The sequence below is a fragment of the Myodes glareolus genome, chromosome X (assembly GCF_982192425.1).
Source record: "Myodes glareolus chromosome X, mMyoGla1.1, whole genome shotgun sequence".
Classification (NCBI taxonomy): domain Eukaryota; kingdom Metazoa; phylum Chordata; class Mammalia; order Rodentia; family Cricetidae; genus Myodes; species Myodes glareolus.
The window spans coordinates 81,383,165-81,406,606 of NC_142053.1; the positions used below are offsets into that span (position 1 = coordinate 81,383,165).

The following is a 23,442-nucleotide window of genomic DNA, read 5'->3' on the forward strand; positions in this document are numbered from 1 at the left end:
ATAGATCCTTCATCTGGCGAAGGACGGCGATACAGATGGCGTATGTTTTTTAAAGAGTCAGTCTATACTTCTCAGAACTTTACAACAATTAAACTTTATTCATGTTCGCACACAGGTTACTAGACCCAGCTGAAGAACCTTGACGTATCCAAAGACATGCCTACATGAGAATCATTCATATATGCAAACAATGAAGACACAAAAAGGGCTGCCAAGTTAAAGACTCTGAATCTTGTGAACAGGCAGCTGGCAGCTGATAATGCCTAGCACTGTGCAGATTTTATGACACACTGGAAGATTCAGGGGTTTCAAATAAAACAAACAACTAAAAAAAAAGATGCCAGGTCCAGAGCACACAACCACAGATAAATCATTTTCCTATCTCAAGATAATCGTTTGAAAGCCCACAAATTGCCTAAAGGCCTAAGAAAAAGAAATAATGAGTTTGGACAGGAACCATGTTGCAAAATCAGACTTCGCCAGGGAGTCCGTGGCAGCCCAGCTTTGTATCTCACTAAGGGCCAGAGTGGGGTGCTATCAAGATGTTCAGGTGTCATTGCGTGATTGTGTGTAGGCTGAGGTGACATCTGGAGGCAGGACAGCTGTAGTATTCACTCCCCATCAGGACCTGCAGAAAGAAATGCAAAGGCAAAGTCGCATCACAAATATGTCAGGCCTGGCTCCCCTTGTCATCACGCTGTGTATCAAACGGTCTTAGATTTGCACTGGGACCAATGACCAGAACTGTTTCTACCTGAATTCCTTCTCTCCAGTACTCGTGCCACCATCACTCCCAGCCATAGGTCCCTTCTGGTCAAGGCCAAGGTCTCTGAATAAGATCCTGGCTCTGACAAGAAGCCTGCATCTTTCACCCGTGGTCCCAGAGCTTCCGGCACAGCTTACATTCACCAACCCAGGGAGACCTCTTGGAGAAGCAAGCTCTCTAGCTTCGTTGCACATCCCCTGTTCCAGGACATCCACCCAGAGTGGCTTCCCACTCACACAGTGCTCTTCATTGATCAGTTTTACTCAGCAGCCTTCCTTTCAGCCTCGCTGACTGGGAAATTCTCCTGAACTCACAGATTCCTTCCTTCGTGGACTTGAGATGTGCTGGCTAAAGTCAGCTTGGGCAGGCTTCCTCCTTCCATGTCTACATGGAACGTGTCCTGAGTCCACATGACCATCTCCCTCCATTCCAGGCCCTTACCCCTGTGCATCTCTTCCCAGGCCTTCTCAGGCAGGCACAGACTGGGACACCAGTGTGGGCTGGGATTCAATCCACCAGGCCCTATTCCTTCCACTTTGTTTGCGGCCTGCCCTCCAGAAAGAACTTGCCGCCTTGAAGGCCTCCTACTTTTCTTGACTTCAGGGTACTGGCCCTCTGCTGTTGAGCAAAACACTTGAAAGCGAAGATGTACTGAGTAGACCCTGGGTGCCAGTTCTCAATCAGACTGCAGAGCTCAAGCCTCTGGCCTCTGAGTTGATGAATGAACCCACTCTAGATACCAGCATCTCGTCAGGAGCCCTCCATGTTCCGCACCCTATACACCCCCTGTTCCTCGTTCAAGCAGCCATCTACCTGGTATGCTGGAAGTCTCCTGCCAGGCCCTAGGGGAGTTATGAAGAATCAGGAGTGCCTCTGCAGCATCCAGTACCTTCTGCCTATTCACCTCAGCAGAGAGTGCACCGTGGTTGGAAACGTCTGGCAGCTGGGTGTGGGTGTCAAGACCCTGGTTGGAAGTCCCAGGGAGCTGGGTGTTGACTTCAAGACCCTGGTTGGCGACATCACTGGTCTGGGTGGAGATGACATCTTTGGTCTGGTCGGCATTGTCAGGTCCCTGGACACAGATGCAATGGAAGAGATACGAGAGAGTGAATTCTGACAAGACACCTCCCCGACCACAGTGGGCCCTTCAGCCTCCACTCCTTTCCACAAACAGCCATCTCTGTGAGCTTCTCCTCCTCTCATCCACAAAGCCCACCCCTCCCACGGACCTCGACCCCACTCATTTACCATGACGCGTGACGGCACTACAAGCGGGATACTGCAGATGCAGGGCTCCAAGATCATGTTAGAGATCCTGAGAACAAGCAGGGGAGAAGCCAGGAGGTTAAACACTCTGGATGACAGCCACCACGAATGCATATGGAGGCCGGGGCTCTGCACGATCAGGCTGGGGGATTGTGATTGAGTGTGGACACTAGGACAAATGACACTAGTCCACTGGGCCTCGGATGGATCCTCCCCCTACTTGACCTGCTTTCCCTCCAACGTCTCTCTGTAGATCCCTCTGGAGACACTACTTTTTGTGAACCCTCTCCTTCCCGGGCACACTGAAGATGACCAACAGCTGTTCTGATCTGCCCAGCACCAGGAAGGATGTAAGTATGGTTCTCTGCAGAGACTAGGTCTTTCCTGCAGTTTGCCCACTCCCCACCGGTCATGAAGGATAAGCCAAGCCCATCTAGCAGACATTCTCTGCGGGCCAGCAACATTTTTCTGGGTCTCTCTGGCCCTTCGGACTACGTCTCCAGATTTCAGCAGAACCTTCTCCCGTGTTCATTCATCTCAGTGTGGATGGATAGTATCAACATTTTGTAGGCCACTGCCTGCTGTATGCAATATGCTTGTCCTCTTTAATGCTCCTGTGTACGATATTTTCCAAGCATGCCCACAGGGAGTGAGTGACTGAGGAGGATGCTTCCCTAGCATGTTGTTCAGGAAATACTAAATCTGGGAGGATCCTCTCTTGCAAGTTAGGCTGAAATGTAGCTCTGTCATTCCCCTACATCTTTTGGTCCCTCCTTCCTTCCTTCCTTCCTTCCTTCTTTCCTTCCTTCCTTCCTTCCTTCCTTCCTTCCTTCCTTCCCTTCTTTCATTTCCTTCCTCCCTCCCTCAGGTCCCTCTATCCCTCCCTCCCTCTCATCCTCCTTCCTTTCTTTCCTCTCCTCTTGCTCCATGTTTTCCTTCCTCTCCTGTTCCTCCTCCTTGCTGCTTCTTCCCCTGCAGCACCCAGCTCGAGTTTGGAGACAGTACCATTAGCCACAGTGGCCTCCACAGTCTGTGTTGTACTCACGCGCAAGGTATAGTCACGGGCTGGTCGGGATTCCATGAGAAAGAAATTGTCATTTGAGGATTCAAATTTGCTGGAACATAGTTCAGAGGTACAATTACTGTGGGCCAGTGTAGCAGCAAAGGCACCTGGGAGATGTCCTGCAAAGAAACACATTCATGTTGAAGGTCAGGTCTGAACACCAAGACTCAGGGGATAGAAGTGTATTAAAATGGTGACAGCCATGGACAATGGCAGAGCTCTCAAGACCTTGGTGATGACCATGGAGAATGGCAAAGCTCTCAAGACCTTGGTGACCAGCCACACGGACTCACCTTTTTGGTTATTCCTCTACTGGAGGACACTGAGCACCAAAGAGAAGTTACTTTCCCTAAGTCGCAATGCACCGAGGAATGATGCTGGAATTTCAGAGTTTAGCACACACTCGAGATTGTCTGGACAGTGACTCCTGGCATGGAGCCTCTCCCTGTAGCCAATGACTTTCCTTACCTGCTGCATAACTGTGTGAGGCAGGGCTTCAGGCTGCTGAACGATACCCCGCTGCCCATCTGGAAAAGACCATGCAGAGCTTGACTGAGCCTTCCTTCCCACCATATTCTCTTCAAAGTAGCTAACTCCACCCCCTCCCCAATCTGACGACTTGGGTCACCATCAATCTTTTGAATATCCCACCCACAACATCTCTCCTTTCTGTAAAAATGTGATACTTGGCACAGATAGGATACCTGAACAGGTTAAGGTCTGGGGAGGGAGGGTTTGTAGAAGGTCGAGTGACAGTTCTGTGGCATGGCTGCTGACAGAAGCATTTAGGTTTACTGCTGCCACCTGAGATCCTCTGCATGGCCAGAGACACTCACCCATGGTTCCTGGCTTGGTGAGACGCTGCTTAACATTCACGTGAGTGTTGCGGTTAGCAGCCATAGCCTTCCTCAGGCATCAAGTGAAATTCCACTTTTTCTATGTATTCTATGTTCTTCACAGAACTCACAGCAGACAAGGCCCCATAGAGTCCCTGAAGTAGGAGATTGAAAGAGTCAAGTTAGTCACACATTCAGGAGGAGGCCTGACCTCTCCCCTAGAGGTAGTACACTGCTGAGACAGTGTATTTACACATCTGTAAGAGACAGAGACCTGTTATACCCCCAGTTTCTTCTGATCCTATGGCAAGGCACGGTCAGAGCAAACTACAGGTCTCTGGGACCAAGTTTTACCCCCTCTTTGGTGATCTGCCCCAGCGTTAAGTTACTCAGGAGTCCAGTAGGAAACAGAACATTCATCAAGTTCCATGTTCTGTGGTTCTAGACTTAGGGGAGGTCACCAAAATGGCTGCCGGAATTTTACCCTCCAGTGCACTTACACTACCACCAGATAACTCTGTCTCTGGTGCCTGGACTCTTCCTGTCCTTCATCCTCCTGATGACTGGGACCAATTTTCCCTCCCTTCTTTTTACCATGGGTTTTGTTTTTCCCTTCATTTTACCTGGTCACTCAGAATCTTCATCATACAAGTCTCTCTCACACTTCACCTTCTCCTAACAACCTCTTTTCTCAAGCCCCATGGAAGCCTAATCATGACTTTCCCTGCTCATCACAGCCCCTAAGACAGTCACACACACACACACACACACACACACACACACACACACAAATTCACACACATGCACAGACACACATACACATGCACACACAGAGACACTCTCACACACAGACACGCAGGCACACACACATACACACCCATGTACACACACATGCACACACACAGACACATACACGCACACACACATGCACACACACAGACACACACACAGTCAGACACACAAGCACACACATGCAAATACACACAGACACACTCACACAGTCACACATACACTTTGAGGCACAGGCAGGTGCTCCTACATCTTCATCAGCAATCACAACTCTCTGTTCTGTTGCTTCGTCCTGTGCCCTGACAAAGGCAACTGGCATCCCTGGTTTAATTGTCTCTCTAAAGTCCTCACATTAGCTTGACTTCTGACCACCAGCATGAAGCGAATAGACATAGTCATTAGCTCAAGGGATATTATATATTCCCTTCTCCCTGGATTATAGTTTATCCTCAAGCCCCACTTTAATCTTAATAATTCCTTTGATCCCCTTGGAAGTGACTGAACACATGCTCCTTATGAAATCATGTTCTTCCCAAGCCAACTTGGCTCACTCCTGCCTGAAATCCCACTACACAGGAAGATGAGGCAGGAGAATGGTGAGTTTGATGACAACTCATAACACCAGGTTAACATGTCTCTGATAATAACCACAGTAAAGATAATAATAATAATAACAATAATAAATATCACCATCCTCTAGAATCTTGGAAATCTTACATTTATACTCCTCCATCTTCCTTTTTCCCTACATTCTTCTGCAACTGAAACAAATATTTTTTAATATTTTTGGCTCAGGGCTAAATGCTACGCCACGCTCAAGCCAGGAGATAGTTCCTCAGCAGGATGTGTTTCTCAGGACATACTCCCTCTGCTGTCCAGAAAACCCATGCCTTCTGCCATAGCCTCTGCCCAATCTTCTAGATGCTTCTCCACATTTCACCAGTGACACATGAGCACACATTTCTTCTCCTCCTTTGTGATCCCTCCCTGTGTCTGTCTGCCATCTTTCAACAGTTCAAAGAGCACAGGTTCCCCTCAGGAAACCCAGCCATCCATTTCTGCCCCACCTGAGTCAAAAGGAGCAGGAGCCTCCTTCAGCATCCCGAAGCTGGGAACCCTGGCAACCTGTGCTCATGAGTGGGCAGGGTAGGTGATGTCACCTCTTCAGTCTCTCCCCTTCAGTTGTACAAGGAGACAATGAGCTAAAGAACTTTGGTTCCCAGAGATGGTGGAGGGAGGAGAACAGGACAAGGAATGGGCAGATCTTATTTTTGATGCCACCCTGTGGTTACCCCAGTGTCCAGCGGATCAGAAACAAGGAGCTGGGTTCTGAGGGAAGATGCAGGTCCTTCCTGGAGCAACTCAGTTTACAACCAATGAGCTGCCAGCCCCCCTTTCTCTCTCCTCAGCCCCTGGACCAATGAGCTTTCAGATTTACTCCCCTCACACTGACTTTGTTGCCATCTTATGGTTGCTGTGTGACCCACATTGACTTCTAGTGATCCATGTTAGCCCCCAGCATCTCTGGGGAGAGAAGTGAGACTTCTGCTCCCTAGTGGTCTTTACCCGGGTTGCCTCCTTTTTCATGGGAATTGCGAGGTATCAGCAATTTCAGCATATCTCCTTGCAAAGCTCTTGTTCACCTTTTCAAAGTCCAGTACGTGGGGGCTAAAGCTGGGTGTCTGTCATGTCACATGTCTTTAATCCCAGCACTCGAGAGGCAGAGCTTGGCAGATCTCTCTGAGTTAATGGCCAGAGTGACCTACAGAGTGAATTCTAGGACAGCCAAGGCTGCACAGAGAAACCCTGTCTCGAAAAACCAAATGAAATTAGTCATCATGTGGGGCTGGAGTGACAGCTCAGTCTGTGCATAGCAACCATGAGGACCCGAGTTTGAACCCCAGAACACGTATAAAAATGCCAACTGTGGAGGAAGGATCTTGCAATCCCAGCACTGGAGAGGCAGAGACAAGAGGAACCCTGGGACTTGCTTACCTGTTCACGTAAATCAGTGAGATCCAGGTTCAGTGAAATACAGTGTCTCAAGAAAGAAGGTGTGATTGAGTATCTCTTGGGTATATTCTCAAGAGTGCAATTGCTGGGTCCCGAGGTAGGTTGACTCCCAGTTTCCTGAGAAACCGCCACACTGATTTAGATGCCCAATCGCACTACAAAAACATTAGTTCCACTATGTTCATAGCAGCGCTATTTGTAATAGCCAAAACCTGGAAACGACCTAGCTGCCCCTCAATAGAAGAATGGATAAAGAAGATGTGGCACATAGACACTTTAGAGTTTTATTCAGTAGTAAAAAACAATGACATCTTGAATTTTGCATGCAAATGGATGAAAATAGAAAACACTATCCTGAGTGAGATAACCCAGACCCAAAAAGATGAATATGGTAAGTGGATTTTAGTCATAAATAAAGGACATTGGGTCTATAATTCATGATCCTAGAGAAGCTAATTAAGAAGTCGAACCCAAAGAAAAACACTAAGTTATCCTCCTGGATATTGGAAGTAGACAAGATTGCCAGGCAAAAGTTGGGAGCACAAGGCGGTGGGGGTTAGGGAAGATAGGGAGAGAGAAAAGGGAGAAGGTGAGTACTGAGGAGAGCTTGGGGGAATGGGATGGTTGGGATGGAGGAAGGGTGGCTATGGGAGCAGGGAAGTAGATATCTTAATTAAGGGAGCCATTTTAGGGTTGGCAAGAGACTTGACTCTAGAAGGGTTCCCAGGTGTCCGAGGAGATGTCCCCAGCTAGGTCTTTGGGCAGCAGAGGAGAGGGTGCTGAACTGGCCTTATCCTATAGCCACACTGATCAATATCTTGCATATCACCATAAAACCTTCATCTGGCGATGGATGGAGCTAGATACAGAGACCCACATTGGAGCACTGGAGTGAGCTCCCAAGGTTCAAATGAGGAGCAGAAGAAGGGAGAACATGAGCAATGAAGTCAGCAGAGTGAGGGGTGCGCCTACTCACTGAGATGGTAGCTAATGGGAGCTAACTAAGGCCAGCTGGACTGAGACTGCCAGAGCATGTGATCAAACTGGACTCTCTGAATGTGACTGAAAATGAGGGCTCACTGAGATGCCAAGGACAATGGCACTGGGTTTTGATTCTACTGCATGAACTGGCTTTGTGGGTGCCTAGTCTGTCTGGATGCTCACCTTCCTAGACTTGGATGGAGGGGGGAGGACCTTGGACTTCCCACAGGGCAGGGAATCCTGACTGCTCTTAGGCCTGGAGAAGGAAGGGGAAGGAGAGCAGGGGGAGGGGGAGAGGGAGGAAAATGGGAAGTGGGGAAGAGGTGGAAATGTTTAATAAATAAATAGATATTTTAATAAATAAATAAAATCGATGTTTAAAAAGACAACGAGAGAGAGGTGAGTGGGTGCTTGCCTGGGCTCTCTGTCCCAGAAAAGAGCACAAGCCCTCCCCCCTCAGCTTCTGCGGCAGGGTCTTCGGTGTCCCACGGGACCCATCCCTGCCCTGACCGCTGCCGCCCTTTTGTCTCCTGGGTCCTGGAAACACCACCTAGCCCTGCTGCAGTGCTGAGAAGTTCTATCCAGAGAGGTGAGTGGGTGCTCACCTGGGCTCTCTGCCCCAGAAGAGAGCACAAGCCCTCCCCCCTCAGCTTCTGCAGCAGGGTCTTTGGTGTCCCACGGGACTGCTCCCTGTCCCCACTGCTGCCGCCCTTTTGTCTCCTGGGTCCTGAAAACACCACCTAGCCCTGCTGCAGTGCTGAGAAGTTCTATCCAGAGAGTGCTGAGGAGTTCTATCCAGAGAGTGTTGAGGAGTTTCATCCAGAGAGGAGGAGATGGGCAGGCGCCAATGTAAGAATTCCTCCAACAACCTGAAAGGCAACATGACATCTCCAGAATCCAGGAATCACGAAACTAGAAGAATTGAACACCCTACTCCAGAAGAAATAGAAGAAATTGACTCTAAGCAGATCTTTATGAAAATAATAGAGGAACTTAAACAGGAGGTGAAAATCTGCCATAAAGAAATGGAAGATAAGTATAACAAAAAGATTGAGGAAATGAGTAAAGAAATGGAAGAGAAATATACCAAAAAGTTTGAAGAAATGAGTAAATCCGTAAATGAAATTCTGGGAAAACAAGAAAAAACAATCAAACAGGCAATGGAAACAGTTCAAGATTTGAAAACTGAAATGGAGTCAATGAAGAATTCACAAGCCGAGGGCCGACTGGCTATGGAAAACCTAGGTAAACGAACAGAGACTTCAGAAACAAGCATAACCAACAGAATACAAGAGATAGAAGAAAGAATCTCAGACTCTGAGGACACCATAGAGAAATTAAATGCTCTGACCAAAGAAAACAGCAAATCCAACAAATTCTCATCACAAAACATTCAGGAAATGTGGGACACAATAAAAAAAACCAAATCTAAGAATAATACGGGTAGAAGAAGGAGAAGAATTGTAGATCAAAGGTCCAGAAAATATATTTAACAAAATTATAGAAGAAAACTTCCCCAACCTAAAGAACGATATCTTTATGAAGGTTCAAGAAGCATACAGAACACCGAATAGGCTGGATCAAAAAAAAAATCCCCTCACCATATAATAATCAAAACACAAAACATTCAGATTAAAGAGAATATTAAGAGCTGCAAAGGAAAAAGATCAAGTAACTTATAAAGGTAAACCTATCAGACTTGCACCAGACTTCTCTATGGAAACCATGAAAGCCAGAAGGTCCTGGATAGAGGTACTGCAGAAACTAAGAGACCATGGATGCAAGCCCAGACTACTTTACCCAGCCAAGCTATCGTTCACTATCAACGGAGAAAACAAAATGTTCCAGGAAAAAAACAAATTTAAACAATATGTCGCTACAAATCCAGCCTTACAGAAAGTATTAGAAGGCAAATCACAACCCAAGGAATCCAACATTCCTAACACCGCCTACAATAACTCAGGCATCTAGCGACCCTTCACAAGCAGAACTCAAAGAAGGGAAAAACATACACTCCACTACCTCCCCCCCCAAAATAACCGGAGTCAACAACCACTGGTCATTAATATCACTTAATATCAATGGACTCAATTCACCTATAATAAGGCACAGACTTAGAGATTGGATACGAAAACAGGATCCAACATTCTGCTGTTTACAAGAAACACACCTCAACCACAAAGACAGACATCTACTCAGAGTAAAGGGCTGGGAAAAGGTTTTCCAAGCAAACGGACCTAAGAAACAAGCAGGTGTGGCCATTCTAATATCTAACAAAATTGACTTCAAACTAAAATCTATTAGAAGAGAGGGAGATGGACATTTCATACTCATAACAGGAACAATTCATCAGGAGGAAGTCTCAATCCTGAATATATATGCCCCTAATATAAAGGCACCCACTTATGTAAAAGAAACACTTCTAGAACTCAAGGCAGTCATCAAACCACACACGCTAATAGTAGGAGACTTCAACACTCCTCTCTCACCAATGGACAGGTCAATCAGACAGAATCCAAACAGAGAAATAAGAGAATTATTGGAGGTATTGAATCAAATGGACTTAACAGATATCTATAGAACATTCCACCCAAATAGGAAAGAATATACCTTCTTCTCTGCTGCCCATGGAACCTTCTCAAAAATTGACCACATACTTGATAACAAAGCAAACTTCCACAGATACAAAAAAATATTAGTAACCATCTGTGTCTTGTTAGACTACCATGGATTAAAGTTAGAATTCAACAACAATGCTACACCCAGGAAGTCAACAAACTCATGGAAGTTGAACTGTCAACTATTAAATCACCCCTAGGTCAAGGAAGAAATAAAGAAAGAAATTAAAGTCTTCCTTGAATTTAATGAAAATAAAGACACAACATACTCAAACCTATGGGACACTATGAAAGCAGTGCTAAGAGGAAAGTTCATAGCACTAAGTGCCCAATTAAAGAAAAAGGAGAAAGCACACATTGGAGACTTAACAGCACACTTGAAAGCACTAGAAAAAAAAAGAAGCTGATTCACCCAGGAGGAGTAGAAGACTGGAAATAATCAAACTGAGGGCTGAAATCAACAAAATAGAAACACAGAAAACAATTCAAAGAATCAATGAAACAAATAGCTGGTTCTTGGAGAAAATCAACAAGATCGACAAACCCCTATCCAAACTAATCAAACGGCACAGAGAGAACATGCAAATTAATAAGATCAGAAATGAAAAGGGGGACATAACCACAGACACAGAGGAAATTCAGAGAATCATCAGATCTTACTACGAAAGCTTATATGCCACAAAGTTGGAAAATGTAAAAGAAATGGACATTTTTTAGATAAGTACCATATACCAAAGTTGAACCAAGAACAGGTGAACAATCTAAATAGACCTGATAGTCGTGAAGAATTAGAAGCTGTTATCAAAAATATCCCTACCAAAAAAAGCCCAGGACCAGGTGGTTTCAATGCAGAATTCTACCAGAACTTCCAGGAAGAGCTAATACCTATACTCCTTAATGTATTCCACAATATAGAAACAGAAGAATCATTGCCAAACTCCTTTTATGAAGCTACAGTTACTCTGATACCAAAACCACACAAAGACACAACCAAGAAAGAGAATTACAGGCCAATCTCACTCATGAACATCGATGCGAAAATTCTCAATAAAGTACTGGCAAACCGAATCCAAGAACACATTAGAAAAATTATCCATTATGATCAAGTAGGCTTCATCCCAGAGATGCAGGACTGGTTCAACATACGCAAATCTATCAATGTAATCCATCATATAAATAAACTGAAAGAAAAGAATCATATGATCATTTCATTGGATGCTGAAAAAGCATTTGACAAAATTCAACACCCATTTATGATAAAGGTGTTGGAGAGACTGGGGATACAAGGATGATATCTCAAAACCTTTCCACTAACATCAGGAACACGACAAGGCTGTCCACTCTCTCCATACCTCTTCAATATAGTGCTTGAAGTTCTAGCAATAGCAAGAAGACAACATAAGGAGATCAAGGGGATTCGAATTGGAAAGGATGAAATTAAACTTTCGTTATTTGCTGACAATATGATAGTGTACATAAGCGACCCCAAAAACTCTACCAAAGAACTCCTACAGCTGATAAACACCTTTAGTAATGTGGCAGGATACAAGATCAACTCCAAAAAAATCAGTTGCCCTCCTATACACAAAGGATAAAGAAGCAGAGACGGAAATCAGAGAAACATCACCTTTCACGATAGCCACAAATAGCATAAAATATCTTGGGGTTACTCTAACCAAGGAAGTGAAAGACCTATTTGACAAGAACTGTAAGTCCTTGAAGAAAGAAACTGAGGAGGATACCAGAAAATGGAAAGACCTCCCCTGCTCTTGGATTGGGAGAATCAACATAGTAAAAATGGCAATTCTACCAAAAGCAATCTATAGATTCAATGCAATCCCCATCAATATTCCATCAAACTTCTTCACAGACCTTGAGAGAACAATAATCAAGTTTATATAGAAAAACAAAAAACCCAGGATAGCCAAAATAATCTTATACAATAAAGGAACTTCTGGAGGCATTACCATCCCTGACTTCAAACTCTATTACAGAGGCTACAGTATTGAAAACAGCTTGGTATTGGCATAAGAACAGAGAAATCGACCTATGGAATCGAATAGAAGACCTGGATATTAACCCACAAACCTATGAACACCTAATTTTCGACAAGGGAGCTAAAGGTATACAATGGAAGAAGTAAAGCATCTTCAACAAATGGTGCTGGCATAGCTGGATGTTAAAACTGTAGAAGAATGAAAGTAGATCCATATCTATCACCATGCACAAAACTCAAGTCCAAATGGATTAAAGACATCGACATTAATCTGTCCATTTTGAACTGATAGAAGAGAAAGTGGGAAGTAGTCTACAAGATATAGACACAGGAGGCCACTTCCTAAGTAGGACCCCAGTAGCATAGACAATAAGAGAAACAATGAATAAATGGGACCTACTGAAACTGAGAAGCTTCTGTAAAGCAAAGGATACTGTCAGTAAGACAAAAAGGGTGTCTTCTGACTGGGAGAAGATCTTCACCAACCCCTCATCAGACAAAGGTCTGATCTCCAAAATATACAAAGAACTCAAGAAACTAGACACTAAAACTCTAATTAACCCAATTAAAAAATGGGGTACTGAACTGAACAGAGAATTCACAACAGATGAACTTCGAATGGCCAGAAGACACTTAAGGTCATGCTCAACCTCCTTAGGGATCAGGAAAATGCAAATCAAAAGAACTTTGAGATACCATCTTACACCTGTCAGAATAGCTAAAGTCAAAAACACCAACGATAGCATATGCTGGAGAGGATGTGGAGTGAGGGGAACACTCATCCATTGTTGGTGGGAATACAAACTTGTGCAGCCACTGTGGCAATCAGTGTGGCGGTTTCTCAGGAAACTGGGAGTCAACCTCCCTCAGGACCCAGCAATTCCACTCTTGGGAATATACCCAAGAGATGCCCTATCATACTACAAAAATATGTGTTCAACTATGTTCATAGCTGCACTATTTGTAATAGCCAGAACATGGAAACAACCTAGGTGCCCCTCAATAGAAGAATAGTTAAAGAAGGTGTGGAACATATATACATTAGAGTTTTACTCAGCGGTAAAAAACAATGACATCTTGAATTTTGCATGCAAATATATGGAAATAGAAAATGCTTTATTGAGTGAGGTAACCCAGACCCAAAAAGAGGAATATGGTATGTATTCACTCATAAGTGGATTCTAGCCATAGTTAAAGGTCTTTGAGTCTATAATTCGTGATCCTAGAGAAGCTAAATAAGAAGGTGAACCTGAAGAAAATCATATAGTTATCCTCCTGGATAGTGGAACTAGGCAAGATTGCCAGGCAAACTCGGGTGCATGGGGGGTGGAGGAGTGGAAGTAAGGGAAGATGGTCAGAGAAAGGGTAGAGGGGGAGGATTGGGGAAGGCTTGGGGGAATGGGAGGGGGGAGGGAGGATGTTTGGGGGAGCAGGGAGGTTTATATGTCAGCTAAGGGAGCCATTTTAGGGTTTGCAAGAGACTTGATTCTGGAGGGGTTCCCAGTAAAAATTAAATACAAAATAAAAATAAAATAAAAAATTAAAAAAAGTAATAATAAAAAAGAAAAGAAAACACTTTACTGAGTCAGGTAAGCCAGACCCAAAAAAAGGAATATGGTATGTATTCGCTCATAAATGGATTCTAGCCATAATTAAAGGTCTTTGAGCTTATTATTCGTGATCCTAGAGAAGCTGGATAGGAGGGTGAACCTGAAGAAAATTCAGGTAGTTTTCCTCCTGGCGATTGGAAATAGACAAGAGTCCCAGGTAACCTTGTGTGCATGGGGGGGGGGGGGTAGGAGGGTTGTTGGAAGGGGAGAGGGTTAGAGAGAAGGGAGCAAGGGAGGAATGGGGAATGCTCGGGGGACTGGGAGGGGGGAGGGAGGAAGGATAGATATGGGATCAGGGAAGAATATATCTCAACTAAAGGAGTCAGTTTAGAGTTTACTAGAGACTTGATTATAAATGGGATCCCAGGTCCAAGGAGAGATCCCCAGATTGTTCTCTGGACAGAGGAGAGGGTGCCTGAACCGGCCTTGGCCCATAACCATACTGATGAATATTTTGCTTATCACCATAGATCCTTCATCTGGCGATGGATGGAGATAGAGACAGAGACCCACATTGGAACACTGGACTTAACTTCCTAGGTCCAAACGAGAAGCAGAAGGAAAGAGAACGTGAGCAAGGAAGGCAAGATCAGAGGGAACCTTCATCCGACAATGGATGACGATACAGACGGAGACCCACTTTGGAGCACCAGACGGAGTCCCCGAAGGTCCAAATGAGGAGCAGAAGGAGGAAGAGCATGAAAAAGGAAATCAGGACCGCGAGGGGTGCGATCACCCACTGATACAAGGGGACTGATCTAATGAGAGTTCACCAAGGCCAGTTGACTGGGACTGAGCAAGCACGTGATCCAGCTAGATTCTCTGAATGAGGCCGGATTCTCTGAATGTGGCTGGCCCGGAGTCTTTCTGAAAAGCCATTGACAATGACACTGGGACTTGTTTCCTCTGCATATACTGGATTTCTGGGATCCAGTCTGTTTGGATGCTCACCTTCCTGGACCTGGAGGGATGGGGAGGAGCTTGAACTACCTACAGGGCAGGAGACCCTGACTGCTCTTGGGGATGGAGAGGGAGGAGGGGAGGGAATGGGGGGAGTGGGAGTGGGTTGGGAGGAGGGGCGGAAATGGAGACTTTTGTATTTTAATAAACTTTGAGAAAAAATAAAAAATAAAAAAATAAAAAGACAACGATATCTTGAAAAAAAAAAAGAAAAGAAAGAAGGTGAAGAGGGATTGAGCAAGACACCCAAAGTCCACCTCTGGTGCCAACACACACACATAAACAGTGGAGTATGCAGCCACACACACATACATAACCCACATTCAAACCGTGTTTTGCTTAATTTCAGGTAAATAGGAATTATTTGTACTCAGGCCCTATTTAGTACCGGAAGTTTCGTTACTTTAGAATAGCGACCCTGGAATATTACCTAACTTCATGATGCTTGTTGCTTGTTTTTTTGTTTTGTTTTGTTTTGGTTTTTGTTTTTTTTCTCTGTTTTAAAATTTATTTAAAGATTTACGGTCATAGTCTATGTGCATGATTTGCATGCATGCATGTCTGGGCATCAGACGGGTACAGTGCTCTCAGAAGGTGAAAGACCTTGTGGACCCTCTGGGACCAAATTTTGTTGTAGATGGTTGTGAGCTTCCGATATGGGTTCTGGGAATCAAACCTCAATCTCTAGAACTGCCCACCCATTTCTCCAGCTCCTAAAAATTCCATTGAAAAATGATCCTGCTATGTAGCTCAGGCTGGCCTTTTACTTCCTGTGTAGCCCAGGCTGTCCTCTCACTCGCCTCAGCCTTGAGTTCTGGGACTATAGTCAGGAGCCCTTGGTGTGCTCACAGTGGTTCATTAACACACTGTGTTGAGCACCGTATTTGTTGGGTCAGATTAGAGCACCACGTGTGGAAAGCAGGGTTTGTTCTTGGGCAACATTTCTGTTCCTTCTGCTGATGGTGGTAGTGTTTTGGGGTGGAGACAACCTTTGAGAATCATGCAGGAAGAAGACAGCAGTTACCCTTCTTCACTGACACCCTTAAGAACTCAATGCAAATCTCCTTTCATGTATGCCTTCTGCCCTCCCTATTTCCCAGATGATCTTTAAGTGAATATCATTAAAAATGTTAACATGCAGCTCTACAATTGGGGGAACAATCCATTTCCCTCACCATTTTTAGTTTGAGAAGATCCAGCTTGAGACCAATACAATGCACACTCTTTTATCTAAACCATACACTCATATAGCTTGTTCCACCAGGTTTTGTAGGGATTGAAGCTTCACCTTGCCATTTCAACCTTTCAAACCTTCCCATAAATTGCTTTGGCATGCTTCTTCAATGAACTTTGTTGTGTTCCAGAGGAGCACAATAACATTATCTCACCAAGAAAAGGCATTATGTGTTCGGCACGCTGCCAGACTGTCTGTAGTTAAATTGTATTACCTGCTCCAATACAGTTTTAAAAATTTACCCTATCCCATTTTGGTTTCATTTATGTTTTTAAAAATGGATTTTATATGATGCTGCAAAGGACTATGCTATTTGTGGATGGTAACAGCAGTTCTTTTATTACTCTTATATAATGCTATCATCATGCATTTGTTTAGTTCCAGAAGATCAGTTAGAATCTCTGCATGTTCTCCAACTGGCGTCTTAGAAAGGAATTTTAGACTCTGATGGTACAGTGAATGAAATACAAAAAGCCAGGGCTACCCATTAACAACCTTTCTTTGCATTTCATCAATATTTAGCTTCTAAAATTTCAGTCCTCATATCCACACAACTAAATTTTTTCAAAACACTTAAGTACTGGATGAGAGAAGATAATTGCTTATAACAATAAATAGCAAACATCCTGAACTGAATGAGAGTACGCATACACTGGCCTAATTGTAAATGTCTATAATTCTATGTACTTGGGAGCCTGAGGCAGGAGGATGGCAAATTCAAGTCCTATGTGGGACACATAGTGTATTTCTAGTTTCCTTGTCCCTCACCTTTTTTTTCCATCTGCGAACACATAGCAGAGGGTGATACACTCCATCTTCTTAAAGTCCTTTGAAGATTTAATCAAAATTAAATTGACCAATTAATATCTCTTTTTAAATTTTTTCTTAATCTCAGTATAAGAATACAGTTCACAGCTTGACAAAATGAATCCATGGTAGGACTTGAAGGCTTGGGTTTCTCTAGGAAACACAAGGAAAGCATGCTTCCATCTGGGGCTGTGTCTCAGCACAAATCCCTCCACATGCATTTGTGTGAACAGGGTACCCAGAGCAAAAGAAAAAGAAATGAGCAGATATTCCATAAGAAATTCAAGATTATTTCCAAGAGAAAATGAGAGAACACAGGCTGATATCTTTGATAAGAGGTACAAGTCCCGATTTTAATTTAGGATTTGTTGCCAGCATTAAAAAGTTATAATATATTCCTGCAATTGGAAAACCAGAGAAAAGATGCTATTGGTGTCTGTTCATGTACAACATGAATACAGCTGGAGGATTTGATAAACATACATTTACTGAAAATTGAGGATTAAATCTACAAGTGGCTCAAGTTTTTTTGTTTTTGTTTTTGTTTTTGTTTGGTTTGGTTTTGGTTTTTTGAGACATGGTTTTCCTGTAGCTTTGGAGTCTGTCCTGGAACTAGTTCTTATAGACCAGGCTGGCCTCGAACTCACAGAGATACAACTTCCTCTGCCCCCTGAGTGCTGGGATTAAAGTTGTGCACCACCAATGCCTGGCAAGTGGCTCAAGTTTTATGTCTAAAGATTTCAAAGTCATGGATATGTAATGAAAGGGAGCAGAAGAAAATCTGTCACATTGCTGTATATACAAACACAAGCCAGATTCTGGTACTTAGCAAGCCTATTCCACAGAGAGGGTTTCTGCCTTTGTGGGGAGAATTCTGGTTTCCTGGCAATTAGATTGTTGTGAGTGATTCCTCAGTATTCCTTACACCACCTCTTTTCTTCCAAAAAATCAACTTTGATGAAAGAAGGGGTTTGTGTCACAGTTCGTCTTCCAGATTTTTCTTTCTGAAGATGTAACTGGTTGACCTCTCCTGATTTACCCTTGTTCTCTAAACAACTTTCTCAGCACTGAGATAAAAATACTTGGAGATTGGGTTTCCATAGATTATTTTAGAGTGCATCTTGCTACTGTGAACTGAGAAAAGATTAAGGGAATATAATTTCCAACAGAGCTGAAATATCATTATTGGATCCTCCACATCTTCCATATTCACAATAACTAAAATTATGGGACAGATTTAAAATTTCTGTAGAATCTGCAAATTTTTTTCTAAAGATGTGTCCATACTGGGCAGTGCTAAGACCAACTGCTGGTGTGTTCATAGTTGGATCACTGTGAAAAAGGGGGCTGAAACATTGTAAGAATCAGAGACAGTTGGTGAGTATAAGTAAATTATCCTCTAGATGCAATAGGGCAGCTTCATATATGAACTCAAAGCAAATGTTATAGCATGTGCAAAACCCTTGCAAGTCAGAAAAATTCCAAGCATAGAAAGAAGAAGTGGACACAACCTCTATCTGGAGAACTATTGGCAATTGAGAGTGTCTAGGAGAGGAATAGGATGTTTTCTCTAACACTATTGTCTCTTGTAAGTGGACCACACTCCAATGGAAGACCAAACATTTTAGAATATATGGGCAGCACAAGTTGGACTTGATGGGTGAAAAAATAAGAGGACACTTACTTGTTTGGTGCACAAAGAAGAGAAGTTGTGTTTGAGAGGAGTAAGGAGAAGGCAAATATGATCTCAAAACACTGCATAAAATCTCAAAGGATAAAGATAATAATAAAAAAGTTAATGATAATGTATACAAGTATCCTGTATGTATGACTATAATAATGAAATTCATTATATTATACACTAAGCTGCTGCATGAGGAGGGTGGCCCTTTTTGTTTGTCTCGGCCACCCAGCTAGCTTATACCCAAAATAACCATACAGAAATTGTATTAGTTAAATCACTGCCTGGCCCATTATTTCTAGCCTCTTATTAGCTAACTCTCACATCTTGATTTAACCCATTTCTATTAATCTGTATATCACCATGAGGTCATGGAGCTTTTGTCTGCAGTGTCCTTGGACTACCAGCTATCCCTATTTCAGTGCTGAGGAGTTCCATTCAGAGGGGTGAGTATGTGCTATCCAGGGCAGACTGTCCTGGAAGAGAGCACAGCTCCCCCCCCCGCTCCTGCTGCAGGGTCTTCTGTGTTCCACTCGACCCATCCTGCCCTGCCCCATGATTGCCCTTTTGTCTCCGGTGTTCTTGGACTACCAGCTGTCCCTGTTTCAGTGCTGAGGAGTTCCATCCAGAGGGATGGGAACAGTTCCTGCTCCTGCACTGAAGAGATCCACCCAGAGAGTCAGTCAGAGCAAAGACTGAACCAAGACACCAAGACTCTCCTGGCTCCATTTGAAGGAAGAGATGGGCAGGCTTCAATGCAAAAATTCCTCCAACAATCTGAAAGGCAACATGACATCACCAGAATCCAGAGATCACGAAACTAGAAGAAGTGAACACCCTACTCCAGAAGAAATAGAAGAAAACGACTCTAAACGGAACTATATGAAAATAATAGAGGAACTTAAATAGGAGGTGAAAAACTGCCATAAAGAAATGGAGATAACAAACAAAAAGGTAGATGAAATGAATAAATCTCTCAAAGATACCCAAGAAAAACAAGAAAACCAAGAAAAAGCAATCAAACAGGTAAGGGAAACAGTTCAAGACTTGAAAAATGAAATGGAGGTAATGAAGAAAACACAAACCAAGGGAAGGCTGGATATGGAAAATTTGGGTAAATAAATAGGAACTGCAGAAACAAGTATTACCAACAGAATACAAGAGATAGAATCTCAGACACTGAAGATACTGCAGAGGGTTTTAAACTCATGGCTCACCAGGAAATATTCAGCATGTCTGAACTGGCAGCTCCATGGCAGCTCTCCCTTTCTGCTTTCTTCCACTCAGAATTCAGTTATGTCTTCTCCACCTACCTAAATTCTGCCCTATCAGATCAAGCAGTTTCTTTATTAATTAACCAATTAAAGCAAAACACAAACAGAAGGAACTCCTACACCATTCTGTAACAGGAGGAGTGGGCTGCTTGTCGCCCCAACTGCCCAGCTAGCTTATATCCAAAATAATCACACAGAAACTGTATTCATTTAAACACTGCCTGGCCCATTAGCTCTAGTTTCTTATTGGCTAATTCTTGCATCTTAATTTAACCCATTTCTATTAATCTGGGTATTGCCATGTGACTGTGGCTTACCAGCAAGATTCTAACCAGTGTCCATCTCAGGCAGGAGATCAATGGTATCTGCCACTCTGCCCTTCTTCCCAGCATTCAGTTCTGTCTACTCTGCCTACTTAAGTTTTGTCCTATCAACTAGGCCAAGGCAGTTTCTTTATTCACTACCCAATGAAAGCAACACACAAACAGAAGGAACTCCTATACCATTTCCCCTTTTCTGTTTAAACAAAAAGGAAGGCTTTAACTTTAATATAGTAAAGATACATATAACAGGTATCAAGCAAGAATTATAGTTACAATCTTTATATCTATTTTATCTTTTATCATAACAAAGGAAAACTATAGCTATAACTATCTATCTATTCTTCAACTCCACCAAAGACTCCAGAAGGATATAATATTACCTAAGTAAACAGTAAGTGCATTGTAAGCAACTTCCAAAAATCTAGAAATGACAGAAACATCTCACTACCTGGACAGTCAATCAGAGTTCTTCTGTACCATTGGGATATCCATCTTGAACCTACAGGCCCATAGTATCCAGCAGACTTTTCCATGAAGCTAGAAACTTCAAAGACAGTTCAGTCACTTTCTTTTGTGGCCTGCAGATTGCCTCACAGGCTCTCTCATGAAGCAGGAACCCCGAAGGACCATCTTACCCTTAGGCAAGTTCAGTAGTCCTTTCTCTGTGGGTTCTTCATGTCCAGTTTATGCAACAGTCCAGGCAAGCGCAGTTTCTTCCCCAAATGGCTAAGGAGCCTCTTCGATGCCCATCCTCCTCTCGAAGTATCTTGGTGCTGCCAGGAGCAGATGTGTGTCATTGTCATGAAAAGTCCTAAGTTATTGAAACATGCCATATTCTGTAGTCTTTGAAAGATATGAAGAATGTCTATCCGTCTGAAATGCACATCTAGAAAATCTAACATGACTGCAAACTTGATTATTATAGAGATTATCTATTAACCTATAATATTATTATAGGTTATAATATATTTCTTAATTATATATATTATAATATATTATAATATTTCTTAATTATACATTTTAAATGAACTACACAATCACAATACCTTAATCAAGAGCATAAATATACATATAACAAGATTGACCTTAAATTTATATCAATAAAGCAAGATCCATATCAATGCAAATTATTTATATCCATATCATAGTCCCCTTTAAATGTAAACAAAGATTTATAAACTATGTTTGAGAATATGGACATAGTTATTTCTTTCCAAACTTCTTCCTGCTGTATGGGGGCGCTGTTAATCAGGTCCTTCATGGTATATCCTGTGTGCTAGGTTCATCTCAGTCAGCAGTTGAGTGAAGTAATTTTCAGAGAGTGTTTACGGCAACCTTTCAGGAGGGTGTGGTCTATCATACCATATTGGTCTAGAAGCAATCCACAGGGTCTCATCTTCTGTGAAAACAAAAGAAAAATCTCTCTTCCAAAGCATAATATCCTTAGACCCAAATCCTGAAGTCATAATACCTTTATAATATACATGCTGGTTTAGCTTAGCAGCCCACACAATGAAATGTTTCTCTGTACTTAGCTCCTTCACAGTCAAAAAATTCAAAGAAAACACAATAATATACAGAATCCAGACTCTCTGTGAATTTTCCATTTTTATATGGCTTATTTTTTCTTTATGCCATTTAATCTATGACTATCTGTACTGTCTGTCTCTTTAAAGACTTTACCTTTATTTTTTTAAAGCATTAACTTTATTTTATAGTCTATACTCTCTTTTTGTCTTCCCCAAGCCTACGTACATTTATCCAACATTGTGACCATTTAGAGGTTTTTTATGTCTGAATCTGTCCTATTGTGAATCTGTAAGTCTTTACTGTCCAGGAGCAATTCTTAGAATGCTAAGCACTTCTTAAAAACTTCAGGTGTACCCTTGTTAGGGGTAATACAGTACAGCCTGTTTGCCTGCCCAGTCTAAAACTTAAGCTGTGCTGTTATTATGGTAAAGACAGTAGTTCCTGCCCACATTCTGCAGAGTCCAGCATGGCAGAGATGCTTGTGCCTCTGGACCACATGCATTGCCTCTCTTTTAGGCACACAGTAAATCCACATTTCCATCAAGCAAGCCATAGTGCTTTACTCAAAAACCCCATCCAAATGCTCTGTCTCCCACAAGAGACAGAAGTCACACTAGCAGCATAGCCCAGAAATCCGGCATTTTAAAACTATGCAGGTTTTTTTTTTCCCAGCAAATTTTTTATTTTTTATTAAAAATTTCTACCTCCGACCATTTCCCTCCCCCTCCCCCCCACCCCCATCCCCCCTCCCTCTCCAGTCCAAAGAGCAGTCAGGGTTCCCTGCCCTGTGGGAAGTCCAAGGTCCTCCCCTCTCCATCCAGGTCTACGAAGGTGAGCTTCCAAACAGACTAGGCTCCCCAGTACATGCAGTAGAATCAAAACCCAATGCCATTGTCCTTGGCTTCTCAGTCAGCTCTCATTGTCAGCCACATTCAGAGAGTCTGGTTTGATCACATGCTCCATCAGTCCCAGTCCAGCTGGTCTTGGTGAGCTCCCACTGGATCAGCCCGGCCGTCTCAGTGGGTGGGCACACCCCTCACGTCCTGACTTCCTTGCTCATGTTCTCCCTCCTTCTGCTCCTCATTTGGACCTTGGGAGCTCAGTCCAGTGCTCCAATGTGGGTCTCTATCACTATCTCCATCCATCGTCAGATGAGGGTTCTATAGTGATATGCAAGGTATTCATCAGTATGGCTATAGGATAGGGCCAGTTCAGGTGCCCTATCCTCAGCATCCCAAGGAACAAGCTGAGGATATCTCCTTGGACACCTGGGAACCCCTCTAGAGTCAAGCCTCTTGCCAAACCTAAAATGGCTCCCTTATGCTCCCATATCCACCCTTCCTCCATCCCAACCGTCCCATTCTCCCAAGCTCTTCCCATCCTCCCCTTCTCACTTGAACAATAATCAACTTTATATGGAAAAACAAAAAAACCCAGGATAGTCAAAACAATCTTATACAATAAAAATACTTCCGGAGGCATTACCATCCCTGTCTTCAAACTCTATTACAGAGCTACACTAATGAAAATAGCTTGGTATTGGCACAAAAACAGATTTGTTGACCAATGGAATCGAATTGAAGACCTAGAAATTAATCCACAAACCTATGAACACCTAATTTTTGACAAAGGAGCTAAAGGTATACAATGGAAGAAAGAAAGCATCTTTAACAAATGGTACTGGGATAACTGGAT

The 23,442-nt window shown here is 43.1% G+C and overlaps 1 protein-coding gene across 1 annotated transcript; it reads right to left on the reverse strand.

Moving 5' to 3' along the window:
• Nucleotides 1–347: 347 nt before the first annotated feature.
• LOC148117390 (doublesex- and mab-3-related transcription factor C1-like) lies at nt 348–4,337 on the reverse strand. Its single transcript, XM_087902864.1, has 7 exons — nt 4,206–4,337; nt 3,932–4,086; nt 3,564–3,622; nt 3,078–3,214; nt 2,015–2,081; nt 1,580–1,838; nt 348–628 (listed from the first exon to the last, which is right to left on the reverse strand). Exons 2-7 carry the CDS (start codon nt 3,993–3,995, stop codon nt 612–614), a joined length of 603 nt encoding a protein of 200 aa, XP_087758990.1. The 5' UTR covers nt 3,996–4,086; nt 4,206–4,337; the 3' UTR covers nt 348–611.
• Between the last annotated feature and the right edge of the window lie 19,105 nt (nt 4,338–23,442).